The sequence below is a fragment of the Chelonia mydas genome, chromosome 5 (genome assembly GCF_015237465.2).
Source record: "Chelonia mydas isolate rCheMyd1 chromosome 5, rCheMyd1.pri.v2, whole genome shotgun sequence".
NCBI lineage: Eukaryota > Metazoa > Chordata > Testudines > Cheloniidae > Chelonia > Chelonia mydas.
In genome coordinates, this window is record NC_051245.2 from 51,043,235 (window position 1) to 51,064,989 (window position 21,755).

At 42.6% G+C, this 21,755-nt stretch overlaps 1 protein-coding gene and 1 long non-coding RNA gene across 12 annotated transcripts in view; one reads left to right on the forward strand and one right to left on the reverse strand.

Moving 5' to 3' along the window:
* Positions 1–960: 960 nt before the first annotated feature.
* LOC114021030 lies at positions 961–5,820 on the reverse strand. The gene is made up of 3 exons (XR_003565707.2): positions 5,684–5,820; positions 4,862–4,981; positions 961–3,246 (listed from the first exon to the last, which is right to left on the reverse strand). It is a non-coding gene; the product is annotated as an uncharacterized LOC114021030 (long non-coding RNA).
* Positions 5,178–21,755, forward strand: part of ATG10 (autophagy related 10) — a 144,578-nt gene continuing 128,000 nt past the window's right edge. For 3 of the 11 annotated variants that reach the window (XR_005225996.2, XM_037903181.2, XM_037903182.2), the window contains exons 1-3: positions 6,427–6,592; positions 9,034–9,159; positions 17,455–17,571. Coding sequence is in view for 10 of the 11 variants with exons in the window: in XM_037903181.2 (XP_037759109.1) it covers positions 6,539–6,592; positions 9,034–9,159; positions 17,455–17,571 (297 nt within the window). In the remaining variant the exon portion in view is untranslated. Of the gene's footprint in view, positions 5,239–5,837; positions 5,985–6,272; positions 6,399–6,426; positions 6,593–9,033; positions 9,160–17,454; positions 17,572–21,755 lie in introns of those variants that run through there. The other 8 variants (XM_037903183.2, XM_043546813.1, XM_037903184.2 and 5 more) reach the window with 5 other exon arrangements.

The window sequence follows — 21,755 nt, forward strand, 5'->3', positions numbered from 1 at the left end:
TCAGAGCCCCATAATCCAATTTTCCTGTTTTATATTATCACCTTTTGAGGCCTTAAACTGTTAATTTTTATGTAGCATCTTATGTTTTCATGGGACTAGAGAAATAAACACACAGGGTGAAAGTCTGACCCTACTGATAGAGCTCTGCATGGATACAAATTTATATCCGTGGATATAAATTGGTATGCGTGGAACCGCAGGGCTCTCCCGGGAACCATGGGGGTGAAAGGAGCAGAATGTGGGGCCACCGCTCCCAGGAGCCAGCGCCCCACACTGGCAATTCCTCTGGCGCCGCTGTACCGTCCCCAGCCCTGGCCCGGTCCCTTGCACACAGCTATCTGCGTCTCCTATCTGGGTGTTTGTGTGCTGCTTGAATACAAGAGTGTGACCAAGGACAGTTGCTGGTAAGACTGGTGCCCGTCCCAGTGGGTGGGGCTGGGGGTAGTACAGCCACGCTGGAGGAGCTGCCGGGCTGGGGCACTGACTCCTGGGAGCACAGCCACACGTTCTGCTCCTTTCACTGCTGCGGTTCCCCAAGACCCCTGCAGTTCCATGGATACCAATTGATATCCGCAGATATAAATTTGTATCTGCGCAGGGCTCTATCTACTGAAGTCAGCAGGAGTTTTACTATTGACTTTTATGGGGCCAGGATTTCACCCACAGTCCCTGCCCCAATTCAATCTATATTAGTCTAATGTGGAAAATGTTGAAAGACAGGCAAGAAAGGTGAGAGATGTAACAAAGAGGATGACATGAAACATATGTGAAAGAAGCTTGAAAGTTTGAAAGAAAAGATTATTATAATGTAAAGTAGATCCTACCAAAACAGCCATCATCTGTGGGGAATTTGCCAGAAAATATCAGAATGCAAGAAGTGCTTGATCGCATCAGTGATCCATCTAGTCCAGTATACTGTCTCCAACAGCAGCCAAATGAAGATGCAGGAAACCCTGAAGTGAGTAATTATGAAATAAAATGCCCATAAGGAATGCTTCTTCTTAACCTCCCAAGTTGTTTCCTTTTGAAACTATTCTGAGCTATCCAAATACACAAGGGCATACACACGGTATTGAGAAATGTGGTCTAGGCACAGGCCATGAGAACCAAGAACTCAAGTTCCATTCCCTGTCCTGACACAGATTCGCTGTGTCCTTGGGTAAGTCACTTAACCTCTCTCTCTGTTTTCCCATCTGTCTAATGAAGAGAAAAACACTCACCTACTTCATACGGATGTAGCAGGTGAGTTATTAATTATATAATATTATAAAGTTATTTGAAAAGTTCTTTAATAAAGGCTACATCTACAACAGCAATCTTCAAAGCCATACTTCTCCAATTCTACCAGCAGTGAATTACAAGTGAAAAGTTTGGTAGTGTAACTTAAAGAGAAGGGTGTAAAACATTATTATTTTGTCTCTCTGTTATGTGACATTCAAACAAGTCCCTATGGGCCTTATTATTTTAAAAGGATGTTTAAATTAAGCAACAAGTCATGAGGGGAATTTGCTGATACAGATTTCCACAAGAGAAGGATTAGGCCCAGCATTTCATTGTTCCAGATGTTCACTGTATGTAGCCCTTCCTTTTTTTAATTGTTGTTTTAGCAAGCATATTTGCTAGCTAAGTGCATATAAGTACAGCAAAGAAAGAAAGTTTGATATTTCCCAGGTACTTTGTTAGTTTCAAGCGTGCCACATGATAGTGCTGTGAGACTAAAACCAGGGCATTCTTCTTTGACTATAAATTAATTTTTATTTGGCTTCGATTACAATAGTCCATTGTTGTAAAACTTCTGAAAATCTCTGGTGCTCTTTCTTCTGAGACAGGTATAGGCAACAGCAGATTGTTAGCCCATTTCCTTTAGCAATAGTGCTTAGCATCAGAAACCAAGAGTGACCAGAAATCAAAAAGTGGCAGAAATAGCATTAGCAACCACTGCGAATTACTCAAAATCTGAATCGTGTTAAGGGGGATTGGTGAAATTAAGTTTATGTCATGTTAATTCTATCAATTCATAAATATAACATTATTATTTCTTTCAAGAACTTTACTGGGATAGTGTTGCCTGAATTACTGGATGGATTGATGGCTCTTTGGAAGAAGTTTTTCTTGGGATTGAATCATAGAACTTAAAAGTAGAAAAGACTTTTCAGACAATTCTTTCCATCCCTTTACTGATGCAGGATTGTTCTCTAAAGTATTTTGTCCAGTTGAGTTTTAAAATCCCAAGCAACGGAACTTCCAACCCTAATATATTTCACTGTCAGGAAGTTATATGTATTCATGGAATAACAAACTGCAACAATGTGCAATTATTTGTATTCCATTAGCTCCGAGAGGCCAACGTGAGAGGAGGGTCCCATTTTGCTAAGCAAAAACACATAGTTTGAGACAGTCCCTGCCCTGAAGAGCTTACACGCTAACTAGACAAGACAAAGGAGGGACAGATGTACAGAAAGATTAAATGATCTGTCCAAGGTCACAGGACTGGTCAGTGGCTGAGCCAGGAAATACAAGGTCTTATCCACTAGAAGACATTACTTCTTATGTAGCATTTCACTAATATGGCAATACTGGTGTTGATGTTAGTATTTTTTTGCAATATGTGATGCACATATTTCAACTACCCCACCTTCATTGACATGACAAGAATGGTGAGATACTCACCATGAGTAAGATACTGAGCCCTGAGGGAGGATATAAATCATTGAATTTTTTTAATACACAATTATACAGCACTACATATTCAATACACACATTAAATCCTGACAACACCTCTGTAAGCTAGGTATAGTATTATCTCAGTTTTACAGATTGAGAGACAGAGAGGCTGAAGCCTATATTTGCAAAAATGGCCACAAATTTTGAATTCCTCAGTTTTGGATACTCTTGATTTTCAGAGGTGCTGCTCCCCTACAACTCCAAGTGAAGTCAACAGTAGTTGGGTATTAGGAAATTTTGTCTTGGGTTTCAGGAGTTTGGCATCCCAAATTAGGGCTTGATCCTACGCTCACTGAAGTAAATGGCAAAGCTCCCATTGACTGACGATGCAGGATCAGGACTCTAGAGACCACTTTTGATAAAAAACAATTTTTAGGTTTAAGTTTCTTGCTTAGACCAACTCAGCAAGACCATATCAGAGCTAGAACTAGACTTCAGAAGTTCTGGCTTCCAAGGAGGTACTTCACTTCATCATGCTCCCATTTAAAATACAGTTATTTCTTCTTAGCAGAAATGGCATCCCTAATACATTTCAGAAAAAAAAAAAAGTTTTGCTTAAAAATCAGTTACAGTTGCTAAGTGACAATAACATACTTATCACTTCATTTTCAAAACCCAAGCACTTAAAAGCAAGGAAATCAATAGTTGCAAACAAATGGTTCTAATCAAGAATAAAATAATGCATATTCATCACAACATAACCTTAACACTGACCCAAAATGAGTGTTCATTCACCAATAATCTCAAAATGTAAACACAACACAACCTCCTTTTGAAAAGAAACAAACAGTATATATGGTCAAAGTAAAGTCATGTTCAAAGCCCACCTGACAGGACACACACTGCTACTGGCTTTCCAAAATAATGCCCTCATTTAACAATACATTTCCTTATGGAGAGCTAATGCAGAAACCAGGGACTTCTATGCAGTCTTAATGTTTTCAGAAAAACCAGGGAAAATTATATTTAAATATAAAGCAAGCTATGTGCTTGAACAGTAGGCTAGCAACAGCTAAAATCTAGAAAACTGAATCATAAGAACAACGATGCACTGCTGATTGAATGGTCTGGCTCAAAAATATTTAACAGAAAAGCTCTGGCCGCTCTCAGGTCTCCATATCCAGAAAATTAGAAACAGCTCACTTGGAAAACCGTGTATTATAACTAGCTACTGCAAAGCGTCCTTTGCATATGCAGGACTTAAAATGAGCAATATACTTTCCAATGCTGATAGAACAATTTCTCACTTTGCCTATTTTTCTATAATGGTTATAAAACTTCAAAAAAATGATACTATCCTTCGCTAAACTGGTAAACCTGACATTTTATGTTCTGCTTAAACCTATTAAAATATTGTATGTGTTGTATGTATTCCTGTTTGTGTAGCCTAATCATGTTTGGTAGTACCCTATTGTAAAAAAATGTTAACACTATTTTTAAAATAATTTCTCTAGTATTCTAATTCAAAGGCCTCTGAGCACCAAACAAAAAACCCATAACTTCTAAATACAATTGCAAAACAGCATAGCCAAACAACAAAACAGATACCTGAAACAGCATAAAATATACTGTCTAGTAAGTAACCCATGGTCCCGAAAATAATGTTATGCTGGGGGTTAAATTAAATCTCATTGAAGCGGGGGTGGGGGGGCAGGGAAGGATAACCACTGCCATTCATTCAAGTTAAATATAAGAAACAGTCAAACTCCTTTATGGAATATACAGCTGAAACAATAGGAGCCACCACCCAAAACAGATGCCATACAGGGCCAGTTAGAAATTGAGCTATGTGGGATGGGCTGAGGGGTTTCACTGGGTATTGTTCATTGGAGCTGTGTGTGCAATGATGCAGACAGAAACATGACAGAAGCACACAGAGGAGCAAAGCAGCACTAGGCACTGCCACAGAAGCACTAGTAGTGTGACTTGGAGAAAAAGCCAAGAGAGCTTTGGGCTAAATGGTATCTGGAAAGGGGCATGGGACTGCGACTCCTTTGACTAGTACAGTGTTTAGGGAAACAGGACTCTATGTGCATTCTTTGACAGTAAACAATAGTGCATCAAAGAAATACCTAATTCCAACATTAATTTCTTCCACCAACAGAAATAATCCACAAGATCCTGAATTTTGGCTCACCAGGGGGGCCTAAAGGTGTAGTAGTAGTAAAACTGTGGGCCAGATCCAATGCCCACTGAAGTCAGTGGAGACTCCAATTGACCTGAATGGGGTTTAGGAGAGGCCCTGTTGAGCCACAAACTGAAAGAAAACAAAAAGTGTTAATCCTTGCCCAGAAAGGTACATGACTAATATACTTTGGCTTAGGCTGTGAAAAAATTAATAAATGATTAAAATTATTTTTCCAACAAACCAATAGTTTATGCTTAGAAATATTAAGTGATAACACTCAGGTGATCTCTTCTACCCTTACTCCATGTATTTCCCCCCTTGTTTTCAGTACAGGAAGTCTCTCTGACAAACACACACTCACTCTCTGGGGTCATGAGGTAGGAAAGGTAAGTCTATATAAATCATTATAAATATTCAAATAAAACTAGGATCACTGGGTTGCTGCAGTGAACCCAATCTGAACTAAAATTCTCTAGTTTTGCCATCTGTCTTTTAATAGCATTCATTAAAGTGGGGGGTGGGGGAAGAGGGCAAGCCTATAGGAGGCTAAACTGCTCTACCCAGCCCCATATATCTAAATGCCACAAATATGAAGGACTGGATAGATAAGCTAAGTGGTAATAGAATACAGAACATCTGGCCTACAGTAGACTCACTACTTTCAGTTTATGCCAGCCTGGTGGTAACTTGAAAGTTATAATCGAATGTGGGGAAACTTCCTTTATTCAGAGAATCGTTCTGGGAGCTGATTCAGCTTCAAGGGCTGCATGACACTTTTTTTAAAAAAAAGGACTAAACTCCTTATAAAGAAAAATAATTGCAAAGGCTCACAGATTCTGTGTGCTGCTCACATGGGGCTGGGCGCGAGTCACAGGCCAGAGCTCTTTGAACTTGCCGGCTCCTGCTAGGACTCCATTGAGCCTCCCAAGCGTTCTGAAGTGCGGGATCAGGGCTTGGGCCTTGTGGGCACAGCGACTGAGGGGAAGCAGGAATAGCGGGGCCACGTTTCCTCGCTAAGCAGAACTTCCTCCCCGCCCCGGTGCTAAGCCTACGCCGGGGCCGCTGTTCGGACGCTGCGAACAGGGACGCGCATTCTGCGCTCACCCGCTGTTAGCGCCCCTCGCGCTACTAGGTGAGCCGTGCAGGGGGGCCAGTCGGTGTGTCCGCGGATTGCGCCACACGCTGGGGGTGACCGGGGGGCCCCAGGCCACCTGGAGCGGGAAGGTGGTTTGGGTGGGACTTCTCCCTCTCGGGGTCAGCCACTGGGCCCAGGGCTGCCGAGGCGAGGGCCCGAGCGGTTGCTCCCTCAGCTCGTGTCTAACGCTGCCCCCCGGCACGAGGGGGTGCTAGTGCCGGAGGGGGCAGGGCTCGCCCCATTCGGCAGCCCCTGGGCCCTGCCAAGGCCTGGCTGGGGGACGCCGGGACGCAGCCCGAGGGGCCCCTCTGCCGGCCGCCTCCTGATCGCCGGGCTCCTCCTAGCGGTCAGGAGCTGCGCCCCGCCCAAACCTGCCGGCGCGGAGAAGCTGCCAGGGGACACTCACGCACGGTACCTTGCTGCTCATAACGGCCGCGGGGCTTGGGCGCATGCGCAGCAGGCTGCGTTGGTGTCCCTGGCCTTGCCTCTGTAACCCGTGCCTGAGCCGGGCCGTTCCCATGTGGACCGGGGGGGGGGGAGGAACCTGCTGAATGTCCCCACCGGAGACTGGCAGCAGGCGGCGGAGGGGCGCAGTGCTGTCAGCGGTATGTTGCTGTGCGGGTAGTGCTCTGCGAGTGTGCTGCCTCCCCTCCCTCCCCCCGCCCCGTCCCGAGAGATCCCTCGCGGAACCCCCTCCCCATGCTGGATTCCGATGCCCTTCACCCAGGATTCCTCCAACCCCCCGGGGCATTTCCTCCACCCCAGGTTTATAAATTGCACCCTGTGTCTAGATGGAGTCCCGAGAATACTGAGACCCGTTCTTCTGTCTGTGCATTTCCCTTGGTGCCTGCCTGTTTTTGTACCTTGTTGTGTGCAGGGTAATTCCTTTCCTGTGCTTCGAAAGGCTCATCTCCCTTTCCTTCTTCTTTATATTCTTCTCCCCATCCTAACCACACTATTTCTCTCTCCTTCCGTTTCTTCCTCTGCCCTAGGTGTTCCTTACCCTACCCTAGGTGTTTACTAAAGCACATAGTTCTATTTAAAATGTTCGTTAGAACTTCAGGATCTTTACATGCTTTGTACTTATTGCTGTTTTGCATCTTTGATCAAATAGAATGAGAAATTTAGGAATCACTGACATGTTAATCATATATATTTTTCCTTTGCTCTCCTCTTCCCACGTCTGTGAAACATATAGTTAAAGGTTTGGTCCATTCACACTGAAAATAATGTGGTTTAAATTATATAAATACATTTGTTATGTGGGGAAAGTGGGAGTTTAGTGATTTAGGGCTAGATCTTGCTAGCTGATGAGCACCTCCTATGAGAAGGTATGGCCAACAGCCCACATTTACTGCCCAGACACAAGATACATATTTATTTATTTATTTTGTCATTAAATATTTGTATATAGCACCATAGGGGCCCATGATGTCTTACAGAAAGCATAAAAACACAGAGCCAGATTTTGTGCTACAAGGGGTTGTTAACTGGCCACGTCTCCCCATCTGGCATCTGCACCATCTCCTTAAAACCTCTCCTATAGGTGGGTGGGTAGAGGGTGTGGTTGAATCATGTTGTGTTCTGGCAATCTGCAACTGGTAGATGGCACTTGCGTGCTATAACCAGCCAGTGTTAATTAAAGTGCATTGAGGAATGCTTTAATCTCTGCTGGGGCCGACACAAAATCTGCTCCCTTGCAGTATCCCTCCTCTGTTACATCCAGCAGAGAATCTATCCCACGATCTGGTCCCAAGGAATTTATATCAATTTGAAGATTGACTTTATTTCCTAATTTGAGTTACTGTTGTAATATTTAACTTCTTTATAACTTTGTTCAAACAATGTTGCTCTAGGGCAAAATCCTGGTTCTAGATTTATAGGTTTCAAGGTCAAAAGGGACCATTGTGATAATCCATTCTAAGCTCTAGTATAACTCAGGCCATAGAACTTTCCAAATATAATTCCTAGAGCAGATCTTTTAGAAAAACATCCGATCTTGATTTTAAAATTGTTGGTGACGGAAAATCCACCATGACCCTTGGTAAATTGTTCCAGTGCTGAACTATCCTCACTGTGAAAAACGTATGCCTTATTTCCAGTCTGAATTTGTCTAGCTTCAACGTTCAGCCATTGGATTGTGGTATACCTTTCTCTGCTTAACGGAAGAATCCCATTATAAAATATTTGTAATAGATTTATAGACTGTAGTCAAGTCACCTTTTAACCGTCTCTTTGTTAAACTAACTAGGTTGAGCTCTTTGAGTCTATCACTATAAGACAGGTTTTCTAATCCTTTAATTGGTCTCATGGCTCTTTTCTGAATTCTCTCCAATTTATCAACATCTTTCTTGAACTATGAGCACCAGAACTGGACACAGTATTCCAGCAGCGGTCACACTAGTGCCAAATATAGAGGTAAAGGAACGTTCTACTCCTATTCAAGATTCCCCAGTTTATGCATCCCAGGATCACATTAGCTTTTGTGGCCATAGTGGCACACTAGGTGCTCATGTCCTGTTGAAACCTACAGCAGTTTTACCTTTGACTTCTTTGGGACCAGGATTTGACCCTTGGGGCCTAGTCCTGCAGTGTGTTGTCCTGAGAAGTGCTAAGGATGCTCAACCACTCTTGGTGTTAATGAGAGTTCAGGGCACTTGCATCTCACAGGAGATACTTAGCATTTTATAGAACTGGGTCCTTTCTTTGGGAAAAGCCCCTTATTAAATGTTGAGGGCCTGCCTCTAGAATTTATATGATAGTTTGGTCTCACTAGAACTACTCATATTTGTAAAGTTGCTCATGGGTGGAAGTATGTGCAGGATTCGGATCATATAAGAAGACACAGTCCCTTCCGTAAAGGCCTTACAATCAAAGAAATAAATCTTTATTTTAGTTTAAGAAACAAAAATATTTCTTTAAAATTGTTGATGTACTGGTTATTTTACTGTTGAATTGCTTGTATACCTTATATATATAAAATCAGTACAAATTATTTTTAGTTTTCGTTACAGCTGCCAATCCTAACATTCCATTTTCTGTGCAGATGTCACTTAACTTGGATTCTGAAGATGACTTCTGTTTGGAAGAAAATAGATTCAAGCAGTATTGTGCAGAGTTCATTAAACATTCACAGCAAATAGGAGATGATTGGGAGTGGAAAAGTATAAAGGTATGGGTAGTAATTTGATATTTAATAAAAACGTATTGTTGTAAGGTTTTCCCTCATCCTACAGCCTGGTAAACCAACCAAGCCCCAAACGCATGCCCCATTATGCGAGGCATTGTGAAAACACATAATGAGAGACTTTTCTCACCTTGAAGAGTTTGACCTAAATAAACAAGGCAAACACAAGGTGGGAGGATAAAGAGAGGCACTGAGAGGTGAAGTGACTTCTCCAAAATCACACAGCAGGTTACTGGGACTAGAATCGAGGTCTCCTGAGTCCCAGTCTCATACAACCATGTTACCTCTCCAATCCGGTTTTCTTTTTCTGCCTTCACACATTTTCCTTGTCTGAAAACGTCTCGCCTACTTTTAACTTAGTTGTAGACAATATCAGAATGAGAGGTTCAGATGTAATTTGCCTTTTTCATTTATAAATCTTTTCCATTAATTACTGAACACACTGGCCCAGATTCTCCTCTCTGGTGTGAACATTTTATGTCACACTGCTGGATACAGAACCTAAACCTGGGGTAGTTAGGCATGAGTGGATCACTCAAGGGTAACAAGATACATCTGGTGGGGTACAGCATGCATAGCAACTTCTCATCCACCCTCTTTGCAGCTCCTCTGTGCTGGGGCTGCATTATTGACTTTTTGTTGTGTTTGCAGTAAGCATGAGTTAGAGCAGAGGTTCTTAACCTTTTTCTTTCTGAGCCACCTCTTCCCCTCCCCCAGAATGCTATAAAAACTCCATGGCACACCTGTGCCTATAAAAGTCAGGACCAGCTTTAGGGGGCCTCATGAAGCTAAGTTGCTCAGGCTTCAGCTTCAGCCCTGGGTAGCTTCAGCTTTCTGCCCTGGGCCCCAGTTAGTTTAATGCCAGCCTTACTTGGAGGATCTCCTGAAACCTGCTCACAGCACCCCAGAGGGCACCGAACTGCTGGTTGAGAACTGTTGAGTTAGAGTATCTCTCAGGTTGCTCTCGCACACACATCAGAGAGCTTGGCCCTTTACGCAGAACTGGAAAATGCAAAGATGGCTGTAGCTGAGAAACTAGACAAGTAATTCTATTTAATGACCTAGTCTCTCGCCATCCTTTTCTAAAACTTCGGGGAAAACCATGTGCAATGTTTAAAGTTATCTTTATAATATTTTAAAATATATTGAAGGCTTGTAGATCTGTGACAATACTTTCCCTATAAACTAGAATTTAAGACTCTCACTGCAAAAAAGGCAGGGCTCTGGTAAAAAGGAAGAACCTGGCTTCAGCCACAAAATTGCAACTTCTCTTTAAATCACAGTTTTTTAAAAGAGTGAAAATATTAGCAAAAGAGTTACAATGCACCCTTTCATATAGGCAGCCATTTGAAACCTTAGATTTCAGTCCAAGGCTATGTGTCTGAGGAGTTTATTCAGAACAGAAAGATGCTCTGAGCCTCTATCAGGAATTCAATACTTGGGTCAAAGTTTGAACTTTCTGTGAAATAGAAGCTTGGCTGAAAATAGTGAAATGAGACAGATTTTTTTGTTCTCACATATAAAAAATGGTGAGATTTTTTTTTTAATGGGCCAAGTTGGCGACTCTGTGATTCCAGATTGTGATAAAAACTTGGCCATGGAGAACATCCATTTATTCAGTGATAATCAGGGGAGGAAATTTCCCTTGAAAGAGATGAGTGTCTCAAAGCAGAATGGGTTATAGACAGGTTTTTTGTTGCCTTTCCCTCTCTCCCCCCCACAGTGTATATATATATATATGTGTCATGAACAGTTTGGTGTACTCTTAATGTTGCTGATGTCATTTACTTGGAGCCCATTCCTGCATTCCATACTCACATGAATAGCCTCTTTGATGTCAGTGAGGCTACTCATGTAAGTTAGGGTTGTAGAACTGTTCATAAATTTAGTAGAAATTAAGTTAATGATAAAACATCCAACTTTATATGAATTAGGCTATCATGTCAAACTCACCTGATCTAAGCAAAACCCTGTATTTATAGATGTGGAGGGTGAGGTCCATATTATGTTATAACCCTCTCTTGTCAAGGGAGAACTACCATGTGCAGTGTAGGAGTGCATCACTTATAGACCTGATGAAGCTGAATTTGGTTAGTAATACTGAATATTGCACAAATTAGGCAATTACATCTACTCTGCTAAAGCCATGTATGCATTTGCTTTCATTATAATTTTTTTTCATAGGCAAATAGGTTAATCTCATTCCTGTGTAGCCATGAGTAACCATGTCAAAGGCTATTATGACCCAAATATATTATGATCTACATTTATTTATAAGCCAATTTAAGTACAGGTGAACTGTCTTCCCTTATTTTAAGGAGAAAAGTCCCTACAAATGTATTGATTCATTTATACATAAATATATGTTGTACTAGAGAAGCTCTGTAACATGGGAGATGCTTATCTTTCTTGGGTGCCCTACGCCCAGTGGTGTCAAGGGGTGCCTTCCCATCACCTTGCTGGTATAAAATAGAGATTACTAACTCCACAGATTCCTGGCTTTCATAGATATATCTTCCAGGGAAAATATAGAGTAGAAAGAACTGTAGAGTTTGGAAGTATGCAGAGACCCCCCTCAGGAGAAGCTGGTTCAGGGAAATGTATATTACATGCCCACCCCTGCTCCAGAGCTCATTGTACACCCCCCCACCCCAGGGCAATTCAGCCCTGTGGAGGGCAGGTGGTGTTTCTTCCATTCTTCTTCTCCAAAGATTTTCTCCCCGTGCAGGCAGGTTTAATTGCCTAGTGCAGCTCTCTAGGAGGTCCACAAATCGAAAATTATCCAGAAAGCCACTTAAGTGGACTCTCTGGCTATCCAGGTCAGGCCTATGTTTTCAGTCATTTCTGTCCACTTTTTGGATTGCTCTTATGGCACTTCATAACTGAGGCTGCAGCTCTTTCTGCCATCAGGGACATCCCATGTATAAGCACACTCTTGGTGAATTTGGCCCACTGAGATTTAGTGGGAAGACAAATATAGCATGGCAGCAAGAGAAGCTAAGAGCAAGGCAATGTCTCAAAACATTATCCGTGTTAAAAAAGTTTACTAACAAAAATATATATATAACCAGCATTATCATATTGTTTCAGGTATGAAACTTGATAAGAACAAAGTACACAAATAGCTCATAACAGATGCTGCAGTTAAATATATTTTGTAATATAGAAAAGACAAGACAGAATGAATGTGTCAGAATGGAACACATGTTGATTTAAAGATCAGAATAAACTAACTAAACTGTGTCAGAAATGGTAGATTAACCAAAGAGTTAAATGATAGTTAAATTTGCAGACTTGTCAAGCAATTTAATGCTACATTAATGAGTTTTGTTCAGAGACTTTTGTGAATGGAATCCTTTTACATCACATGTTGCACATATGCTTTCTGTGTTTGTCTAAATAAAATGTAATGAAACAGCTAATAAAACCCCAATTTATTTGTTTCCTTTCAGAAATAAGTCCATAGCATGCAGATACTATTTATTGTTCTCCATGCATTTTTGCTGCCTTTCAGGATGTGCTTTTTCCAGCAATCCATTATTAACATGTTCTCCAGTCTCTTATTTCTAATTGACAAACTCATTTAAAGGATGTATATCAGGGTGTGAGGAAACCCACCAAAAGTCTTTCTCCAACCTTGTGCAGTTTTGCAAGGACCCTTCACAATACCTGTGGTAAAAAGGGAGTGAAGTCTAGGAAGGGTCATCATGGCCATGTCCATCTTCCCCGAGTCTGAGGCCCAGGCTGTTCTCTCTTAAAGGATGGAGCAGATTGCCTCAGACGAGCACCCGTTTCTGCAAGTGCACACACCTCTGGTGTGCAGCACAGCAAACTCTCCTCTTGAGTGCCCCTTATGGAGAAGTGCAGCTCTGCAGTGGTCCCTGTACAAGGCAGTGGTGTAAATGCCCATATATTGTAAAGTATATTGTATCATGCTTGTATGTGGTTTAAATGAAAAAGGCTGATCTGTAAAAAAAAAAAAAAAAATAGATGAAAATTGTTAATCATCCGAATGATCAAAATGAGAGCATGTTTAAGGTTAATTTGGTCCCCTCACCCTAGATCTGACCTTCTGTGTGAGAGGTTATGCAATCCAAGAGGGAAAAATCCAAATTAACCCTAAGGGGGTTTGCTGAGATTAGGGAAATTTGTTTTGGTGTGACTACATGGTTGTACGTATGCAGGTACAAGCCCTTACTACAGATATACTGCACCAGTGCAAAATAGGGCATGAATTGGTGTGACATAACCTGGGAATTCATGCAGGTAGGTGGTACTGGTGTGAGCCCTCTCTTACACCGGTACACCTTATCTAGCCTATGGGTTTGCATGGACTACATCATGTAGCTACACTTGGCAGAAATCTTCAGTAGAGAGAGATGCTAAGTGTCTTGTTTAATTTAACCAGCAACCCCTGTTCTGTTGTCACTGTTTTTATAGATGTTATCTTAATATTGTGAAACTATCCTTTAACTGCCTTTTTATATGCAAAAGGTTTTAGATTAAAATCTAGATTTTAATGAGCATTCAAGGGCTTTAGTGATAGTGGGCTTCAGGCATTCCTCTCTGATGCAGTTTTAAGAACATTAATAGTTAGTGTTTTTTAATGTCATCAACACTCTTAATTCTGGTTTCAGAGTAACAGCCGTGTTAGTCTGTATTCGCAAAAAGAAAAGGAGTACTTGTGGCACCTTAGAGACTAACCATTTTATGTGAGCATAAGCTTTCGTGAGCTACAGCTCACTTCATTGGATGCATACTGTGGAAAGTGTAGAAGATCTTATTATATACACATAAAGCATGAAAAAATACCTCCTCCCACCCCACTCTCCTGCTGGTAATAGCTTATCTAAAGTGACCACTCTCCTTACAATGTGTATGATAATCAAGGTGGGCCATTTCCAGCACAAATCCAGGGTTTAACAAGAATGTCCGGGGCGGGGGGGTAGGAAAAAACAAGGGGAAATAGGCTACCTTGCATAATGACTAAGCCACTCCCAGTCTCTATTCAAGCCTAAGTTAATTGTATCCAATTTGCAAATGAATTCCAATTCAGCAGTTTCTCGCTGGAGTCTGGATTTGAAGTTTTTTTGTTGTAAAATAGCGACTTTCATGTCTGTAATTGCGTGACCAGAGAGATTGAAGTGTCCTCCGACTGGTTTATGAATGTTATAATTCTTGACATCTGATTTGTGTCCATTTACTCTTTTACGTAGAGACTGTCCAGTTTGACCAATGTACATGGCAGAGGGGCATTGCTGGCACATGATGGCATATATCACATTGGTGGATGTGCAGGTGAACAAGCCTCTGATAGTGTGGCTGATGTTATTAGGCCCTGTGATGGTGTCCCCTGAATAGATATGTGGGCACAGTTGGCAACGGGCTTTGTTACAAGGATAGGTTCCTGGGTTAGTGGTTCTGTTGTGTGGTATGTGGTTGCTGGTGAGTATTTGCTTCAGGTTGGGGGGCTGTCTGTAGGCAAGGACTGGCCTGTCTCCCAAGATTTGTGAGAGTGTTGGGTCATCCTTCAGGATAGGTTGTAGATCCTTAATAATGCGTTGGAGGGGTTTTAGTTGGGGGCTGAAGGTGACGGCTAGTGGCGTTCTGTTATTTTCTTTGTTAGGCCTGTCCTGTAGTAGGTGACTTCTGGGAACTCTTCTGGCTCTATCAATCTGTTTCTTCACTTCCGCAGGTGGGTATTGTAGTTGTAAGAATGCTTGATAGAGATCTTGTAGGTGCACAAGATCAAATCCGCATAGACACACCCCTGGAACCCCGACCTGGGATATTCTGTCTACTACCCAAGATCCATAAACCTGGAAATCCTGGGCGCCCCATCATCTCAGGCAATGGCACCCTGACAGCAGGATTGTCTGGCTATGTAGACTCCCTCCTCAGGCCCTACGCTACCAGCACTCCCCGCTACCTTCGAGACACCACTGACTTCCTGAGGAAACTACAATCCATCGGTGATCTTCCTGATAACACCATCCTGGCCACTATGGATGTAGAAGCCCTCTACACCAACATTCCACACAAAGATGGACTACAAGCCGTCAAGAACACTATCCCCGATAATGTCACGGCTAACCTGGTGGCTGAACTTTGTGACTTTGTCCTTACTCATAACTATTTTACATTTGGGGACAATGTATACCTTCAGATCAGCGGCACTGCTATGGGTACCCGCATGGCCCCACAGTATGCCAACATTTTTATGGCTGATTTAGAACAACGCTTCCTCAGCTCTCGTCCCCTAATGCCCCTACTCTACTTGCGCTATATTGATGACATGTTCATCATCTGGACCCATGGAAAAGAAGCCCTTGAGGAATTCCACTATGATTTCAACAATTTCCATCCCACCATCAACCTCAGCCTGGTCCAGTCCGCACAAGAGATCCACTTCCTGGACACTACAGTGCTAATAAACGATGGTCACATAAACACCACCCTATACCGGAAACCTACTGACCGCTATTCCTACCTACATGCCTCCAGCTTTCACCCTGACCACACCACACGATCCATCGTCTACAGCCAAGCTCTGCGATACAACCGCATTTGCTCCAACCCCTCAGACAGAGACAGACACCTACAAGATCTCTATCAAGCATTCTTACAACTACAATACCCATCTGCGGAAGTGAAGAAACAGATTGATAGAGCCAGAAGAGTTCCCAGAAGTCACCTACTACAGGACAGGCCTAACAAAGAAAATAACAGAACGCCACTAGCCGTCACCTTCAGCCCCCAACTAAAACCCCTCCAATGCATTATTAAGGATTTACAACCTATCCTGAAGGATGACCCAACACTCTCACAAATCTTGGGAGACAGGCCAGTCCTTGCCTACAGACAGCCCCCCAACCTGAAGCAAATACTCACCAGCAACCACACAACAGAACCACTAACCCAGGAACCTATCCTTGTAACAAAGCCCGTTACCAACTGTGCCCACATATCTATTCAGGGGACACCATCACAGGGCCTAATAACATCAGCCACACTATCAGAGGCTCGTTCACCTGCACATCCACCAATGTGATATATGCCATCATGTGCCAGCAATGCCCCTCTGCCATGTACATTGGTCAAACTGGACAGTCTCTACGTAAAAGAGTAAATGGACACAAATCAGATGTCAAGAATTATAACATTCATAAACCAGTCGGAGGACACTTCAATCTCTCTGGTCACGCAATTACAGACATGAAAGTCGCTATTTTACAACAAAAAAACTTCAAATCCAGACTCCAGCGAGAAACTGCTGAATTGGAATTCATTTGCAAATTGGATACAATTAACTTAGGCTTGAATAGAGACTGGGAGTGGCTTAGTCATTATGCAAGGTAGCCTATTTCCCCTTGTTTTTCCTACCCCCCTCCCCCCCCCCGACGTTCTTGTTAAACCCTGGATTTGTGCTGGAAATGGCCCACCTTGATTATCATACACATTGTAAGGAGAGTGGTCACTTAAGATAAGCTATTACCAGCAGGAGAGTGGGGTGGGAGGAGGTATTTTTTCATGCTTTATGTGTATATAATGAGATCTTCTACAGTTTCCACAGTATGCATCCGATGAAGTGAGCTGTAGCTCACGAAAGCTTATGCTCAAATAAATTGGTTAGTCTCTAAGGTGCCACAAGTACTCCTTTTCTTTTTACTCTTAATTCTGAGAAGATTCTATTTTCATCCAATACACATTAGGCCCACCTTGTGCAAATGGGACAATTTCCCACCTGGAGTTGATTTGTACATAGTTCATGCCATTTTGTTGGAATAGTCTTCTTATGATTCTGTTCCTGGGGGAAAAAAAGCTTGGTGTCAGATACTAAAAATGACTTAGACTACGTTGCTCTGTCTGTCTCCTACGCACTATTTCCCATCTCCTGAGACCTTCCACCTATGCCCTCAGCTGCTCAACTCTCTTCCAGACCTCAATATGTTTTCCAATAGCTCCCTTGTGCCACCCCTTCTGGTACACAGATATCTAGCACTGATGCATTATCTTAGCAGCTGTATCATATTTTATTTTAATTAGTGGGGCAGTTGGCCTCCTCTAAAGCTGTTAGAATTACTCTGAACTGGCCATGAGGGGATACTGAAGATTAGTGCAGTTAGGACCCTCTACCAGCAGGTTCAGAACTTCATTATGCCAAGCATTGGTGCCAGAATTCTGTGTTTTATTTATTCTGTAGAATGGTGGTAGCAGTTACAACTTTGCGTATTTAAAGGATTACTGAAAATGTTTTTGGTTTGTATTTTCTGAGCACAGGACTTTCCTGATGGTTATATGAGTAAAACACACTTCCAAATGAAAAATGGAAATACCTCATCAATTTTCAAGGACAGCACTAAGGAGAGTGATGAGCAAATACTGACACACGTTGAGGTAAATACACCTTTCTGTATTGATTTGCCTTTAAAACTTTTGTATAAAAATTAATTATGAGCAGAATGTTTTCTATTGCTTAGAAAAAACAAAACTCACGTTGGTACCTGGTATACTAGCATGTCGTGAGACTATTCAGGTCTTGAATGATTAGTGAGTTTGAACAGTCTTCATGTAAAATCTTATCCTCTTCCTTCCAGTTTATACATGAATTGGGGAGGAAACGGAGTGGCTTCAAGGCTTAATACACACTCACAGCCTCATCATGGAAGGACAGTACTTATTTGTACCATGGTATACCAATATTAAAGAAATACTGACTTTAAAAAAAAAAATCAAGATTTACTTACCTAAGAGATAAATATTAATCAAGGCAAAATATGAGGTCAGTTACCTTGAGGGACAGTAAATTGATATTTACTGAAATATATGAATTGTGAATATTTTTGAAAATCTTAGAGAGAGAGAGAGAGAAATCACTTCCATTGTGGCATCAATTTCTTATGCAGTAAAAACTGTGTTATCTGGCACTTTACCAACCGCACCCAAGCTCCCTCCCTCCATATAACTTTTAGTCAAAAATTCCAGTTAACTGGCACCCTCCATTCCCCTCCCCCCCACCCCCCCAACATGCCGGATAACAAAGCTTTTACTGTGTATAGTGCTTTTTTTTTCCTCCTAAATTAACTTTTAAAAAGAAAAAGTAAAGTTGAGACTCATTTCTCACTGAGCTCAGAATGAATTTATTTAAATGTGTGATCTGATTTTTGACATTTCTCCAGACTTTAGTATTATTTACCAATCAGGAGATATACAGTAGAAACTTATAGACTTGTTTCATGACTATTTTCAGCCAATCATAAGCCAGGATTCTTTTTTGAGGCGTGCCTCTGTGGGTGCTCCGCTTTAGGTAAATCTGCGCCCCTGCACTGGTACTCCTATTTTTAGTAGTAGTGCCTAGTTGGGTCGCACATGTGCTGTCCCCGTTTCATGCTGCTTCAAGCTGTGCGACCAACCCTTTTAGTTCCTTCTCTAGTGCCCCTTGCTTGAGATGGAGCAATTGGCAGCGCTTGTGAATTTTATATTTAGTCTAGCTTTAACTTTAAAGTACTAGTTAATTAATTAGCTAATTGCTCTGTCTCTTCCCCATTTATTTATTTCTTTAAAATTTTTTTCTTATCTTAGGAATTTAGGTTTCAGTTATTAGGATACCCATTACTGTAGTATAGTTATTTCTCCCATGAGGGAGGGCCCTATTCAAAGGGGCATACCTGGCTCCCTGGATTTTAAATGTTACCTCACTTGCCAGTCGTCAATCCCAGTTTCTGATGGGCATTCAGAGTGTGTCTGCTGCCTTGGTGAGACACACATTCCACATAAATGCTCCCAGTGCCACAATCTGAAGGCCTGTGCCAGGAAAGCAAGGGACCTACAGCTAAAATTCCTCATGATGGAAGTCTGTGCCTAGCATCCGATCTGGGATCACGGACCCCCTCCAGGGTACTGGTCTCCAATGGCGGTGTCTGACAGAGGTTCCCCACCATTCTCTTAGAGGAAGGAGCACTCTGACAAAGAAACTGGTTCTGACCTCCTCTTCTTGGGAACCTTTCAAAAAGGGACATTCCCTGACCCATCAGCCCCCATCGGTACTGACCGCACCGAGACAGTCCACCTCTGAGGTAGCGGGACTGTCCAGTACTATGTGAGCCAAAGACCTTACGTGAGCTAGCTCAGAAAAAGGCACAAAAGGGAAACCTACCAGCCTTGCCTCCGTACCACTGGAGCCGCTCAAACATGCGGCACTGAGCAGTGCAGCAGCGCTATAGTCTATGGCGCCAACTTCTGCCTCCACAGTGTATAGTGCACGATCATTGGCACCGGCAACCATGGTAAAGGCACTGGTACTACCGACAACACCCTCCTCAGTACCGATGCTCTCGGTACCACCACAATTTCTCTGACATGAACACCTTTTAGTCTCCTCAGCACCAAAATCTCCACTCCTCGGTACTGACCTTACTCCAGCATGCTTGATACCATGCCAACTTACCACACTACCCAGATCAGTTCCTCCTTTATCCAGCGACAAGGATGATTAAGGAAGAGGAAATCTACTCCTCCCATCACTCCTTGCCTATCCACACAACTACCGGACCAGGTCCACTAGAGAAACATGAATACCACCCCAGATCTGAAACTCAATGATGATACATACACCTATGGATGCTGGCACTAATGCCATTCCCACCACAGTGGCCTTACTGAGACCTATGGGCAGTGTATTGCCAACAGTATCCTAAGCCTCCTAGCCCACACAAGGAGAGGTCAAGGCATTCTCCATCACCCTCTGAACCTCCGGAAGAGACAGTTGAGGAACTGGAGGAGACTTCAGATCAGGAAGTCACCTCAGCTGCCAATTTTTCATTCTCCTCTCCGGATGAAGCTATCATGCTCCCTTCACCACGATGGGGGATGACTTTAAACAGTTCCAAGAACTATTTAAAAGGATCGCAGATTCACTGAAGATATCACTGGAAAAAGTCGCAACATAAGTTGTTGGACATCCTCCAGACTTCAATCTCTTCCAAGATTGCCCTCCCAGTAAACAAAGTGCTTATGGACCTAGCCAAGACCATCTGGCAGACCCCATCAACAATTTCACCTATCTCTAAAACAGCGTATTTAAAAAAAAAAAAAAGAAAAACTACTATGTCCCTTCCAAGAGGATGGAATTTCTATTTTTACATCCTATGCCAAACTCTCTGGTGGTAGAGGCTGTGAATGAGCAGAGGAAAAAACACCATTCCAGATCCACCCGATATGACAGGGACTTGAAGAGATTGGATCTTTTTGGTTGTAAAGTTTACTCTTCAGCGACTGTATAGTTCAGGATTGCAAACTATAAGCATTAGTGGCCAAATACAATCACTCCAGTTACTCAAACATCTGACTTTATTGAGGACATACCTGAGGACAAAGAGGAACAATTTAAAGCTTTCATATACAAGGGTCAACTCCTAGCTTGCACAGCTTTACAAGCTTTGCTGGACTCTGCAGACACGGCGGCACACTCCATTGTCATGGCCATAATAATGCAACAATCTTCCTAGCGCTGCCTCTCAGGTTTTCCCCAAAGAGGAAAATGAACTCTTGATGATCTCCCATTCAAAGGCCCCAAGCTGTTCGCAGCCAAAACAGATGAGTTCCTTCATGCATTGAAGGACTCCAGGGCAACTCTGAGATCCTTGGGCATATACACACCTACACAAAAGAAAGAACAGTGGAAGTATTACTTGACACAAAGATCTAAATCCGTGCCCTACACCCAACCTCAGAGGCAACATGGCCTGCAAAGGTGAAGGCAGAGACCTGCAAGGCAGAGCCCACTCCCTTCTCAGCCCTCAATGTCTCAGCAGCCTCCCTCTAAACAGTTTTGAGGGTTTGGTCAAGAAACACAGACACCTTCCACTTTTTCTATTGCTGGACAATGGGTATTAGAAATTGAGACTGGCTATTCCATCCAATTTACCTCCATTCCCCCCTCCCCAACCTTTCTCCCCATTCCTCTTTAGGGGCCCTTCTTACGAAGACCTACTGTGATAGGAGGTATACCCGTCTCATATGCCTAGGTGTAGTAGAACCAGTACCAACACAACACAGAGGGAAGGGTTTCTACTCCCGTATTTTCTAACCCACAAAAAACCCCCCAGAGGATGGAATCCCATTCTTGACTTAAGAAGACTCAACAAATTCAGAAAGACACAGCGATTCAGGATGGTCATGCTAGCAACAATAATTCCAGCATTAGAACGAGGGGATTGGTTCTCGGCCCTCGACCTCCAGGATGCATATTTCCACGTAATGATACATCCCTCACATAGGTGGTTTCTCATATTTGCTCTGGGAACAGATCGTTTCCAAAGTACTCCCTGTCAGCTTATCTATGTCTCCAAGGTGATTCTCAAAAGTTCTTGGGTGGTGGCAGCTCACCTCTGCAGACAAGGGGTCATAATATTCCCTGATCTGGATGAGGAGTGCTTACTCAAAGCCTCAATTCAAGAAGGCGCCCTAGCAGCCACTGAAAAGACACAGCTACATCTACAAATAAATGAACACAAAACAAAAAAACCCAAAACAAAACATCCCAACGTTCATACCTGTGGAGAGACTGGAGTTCGTTGGGG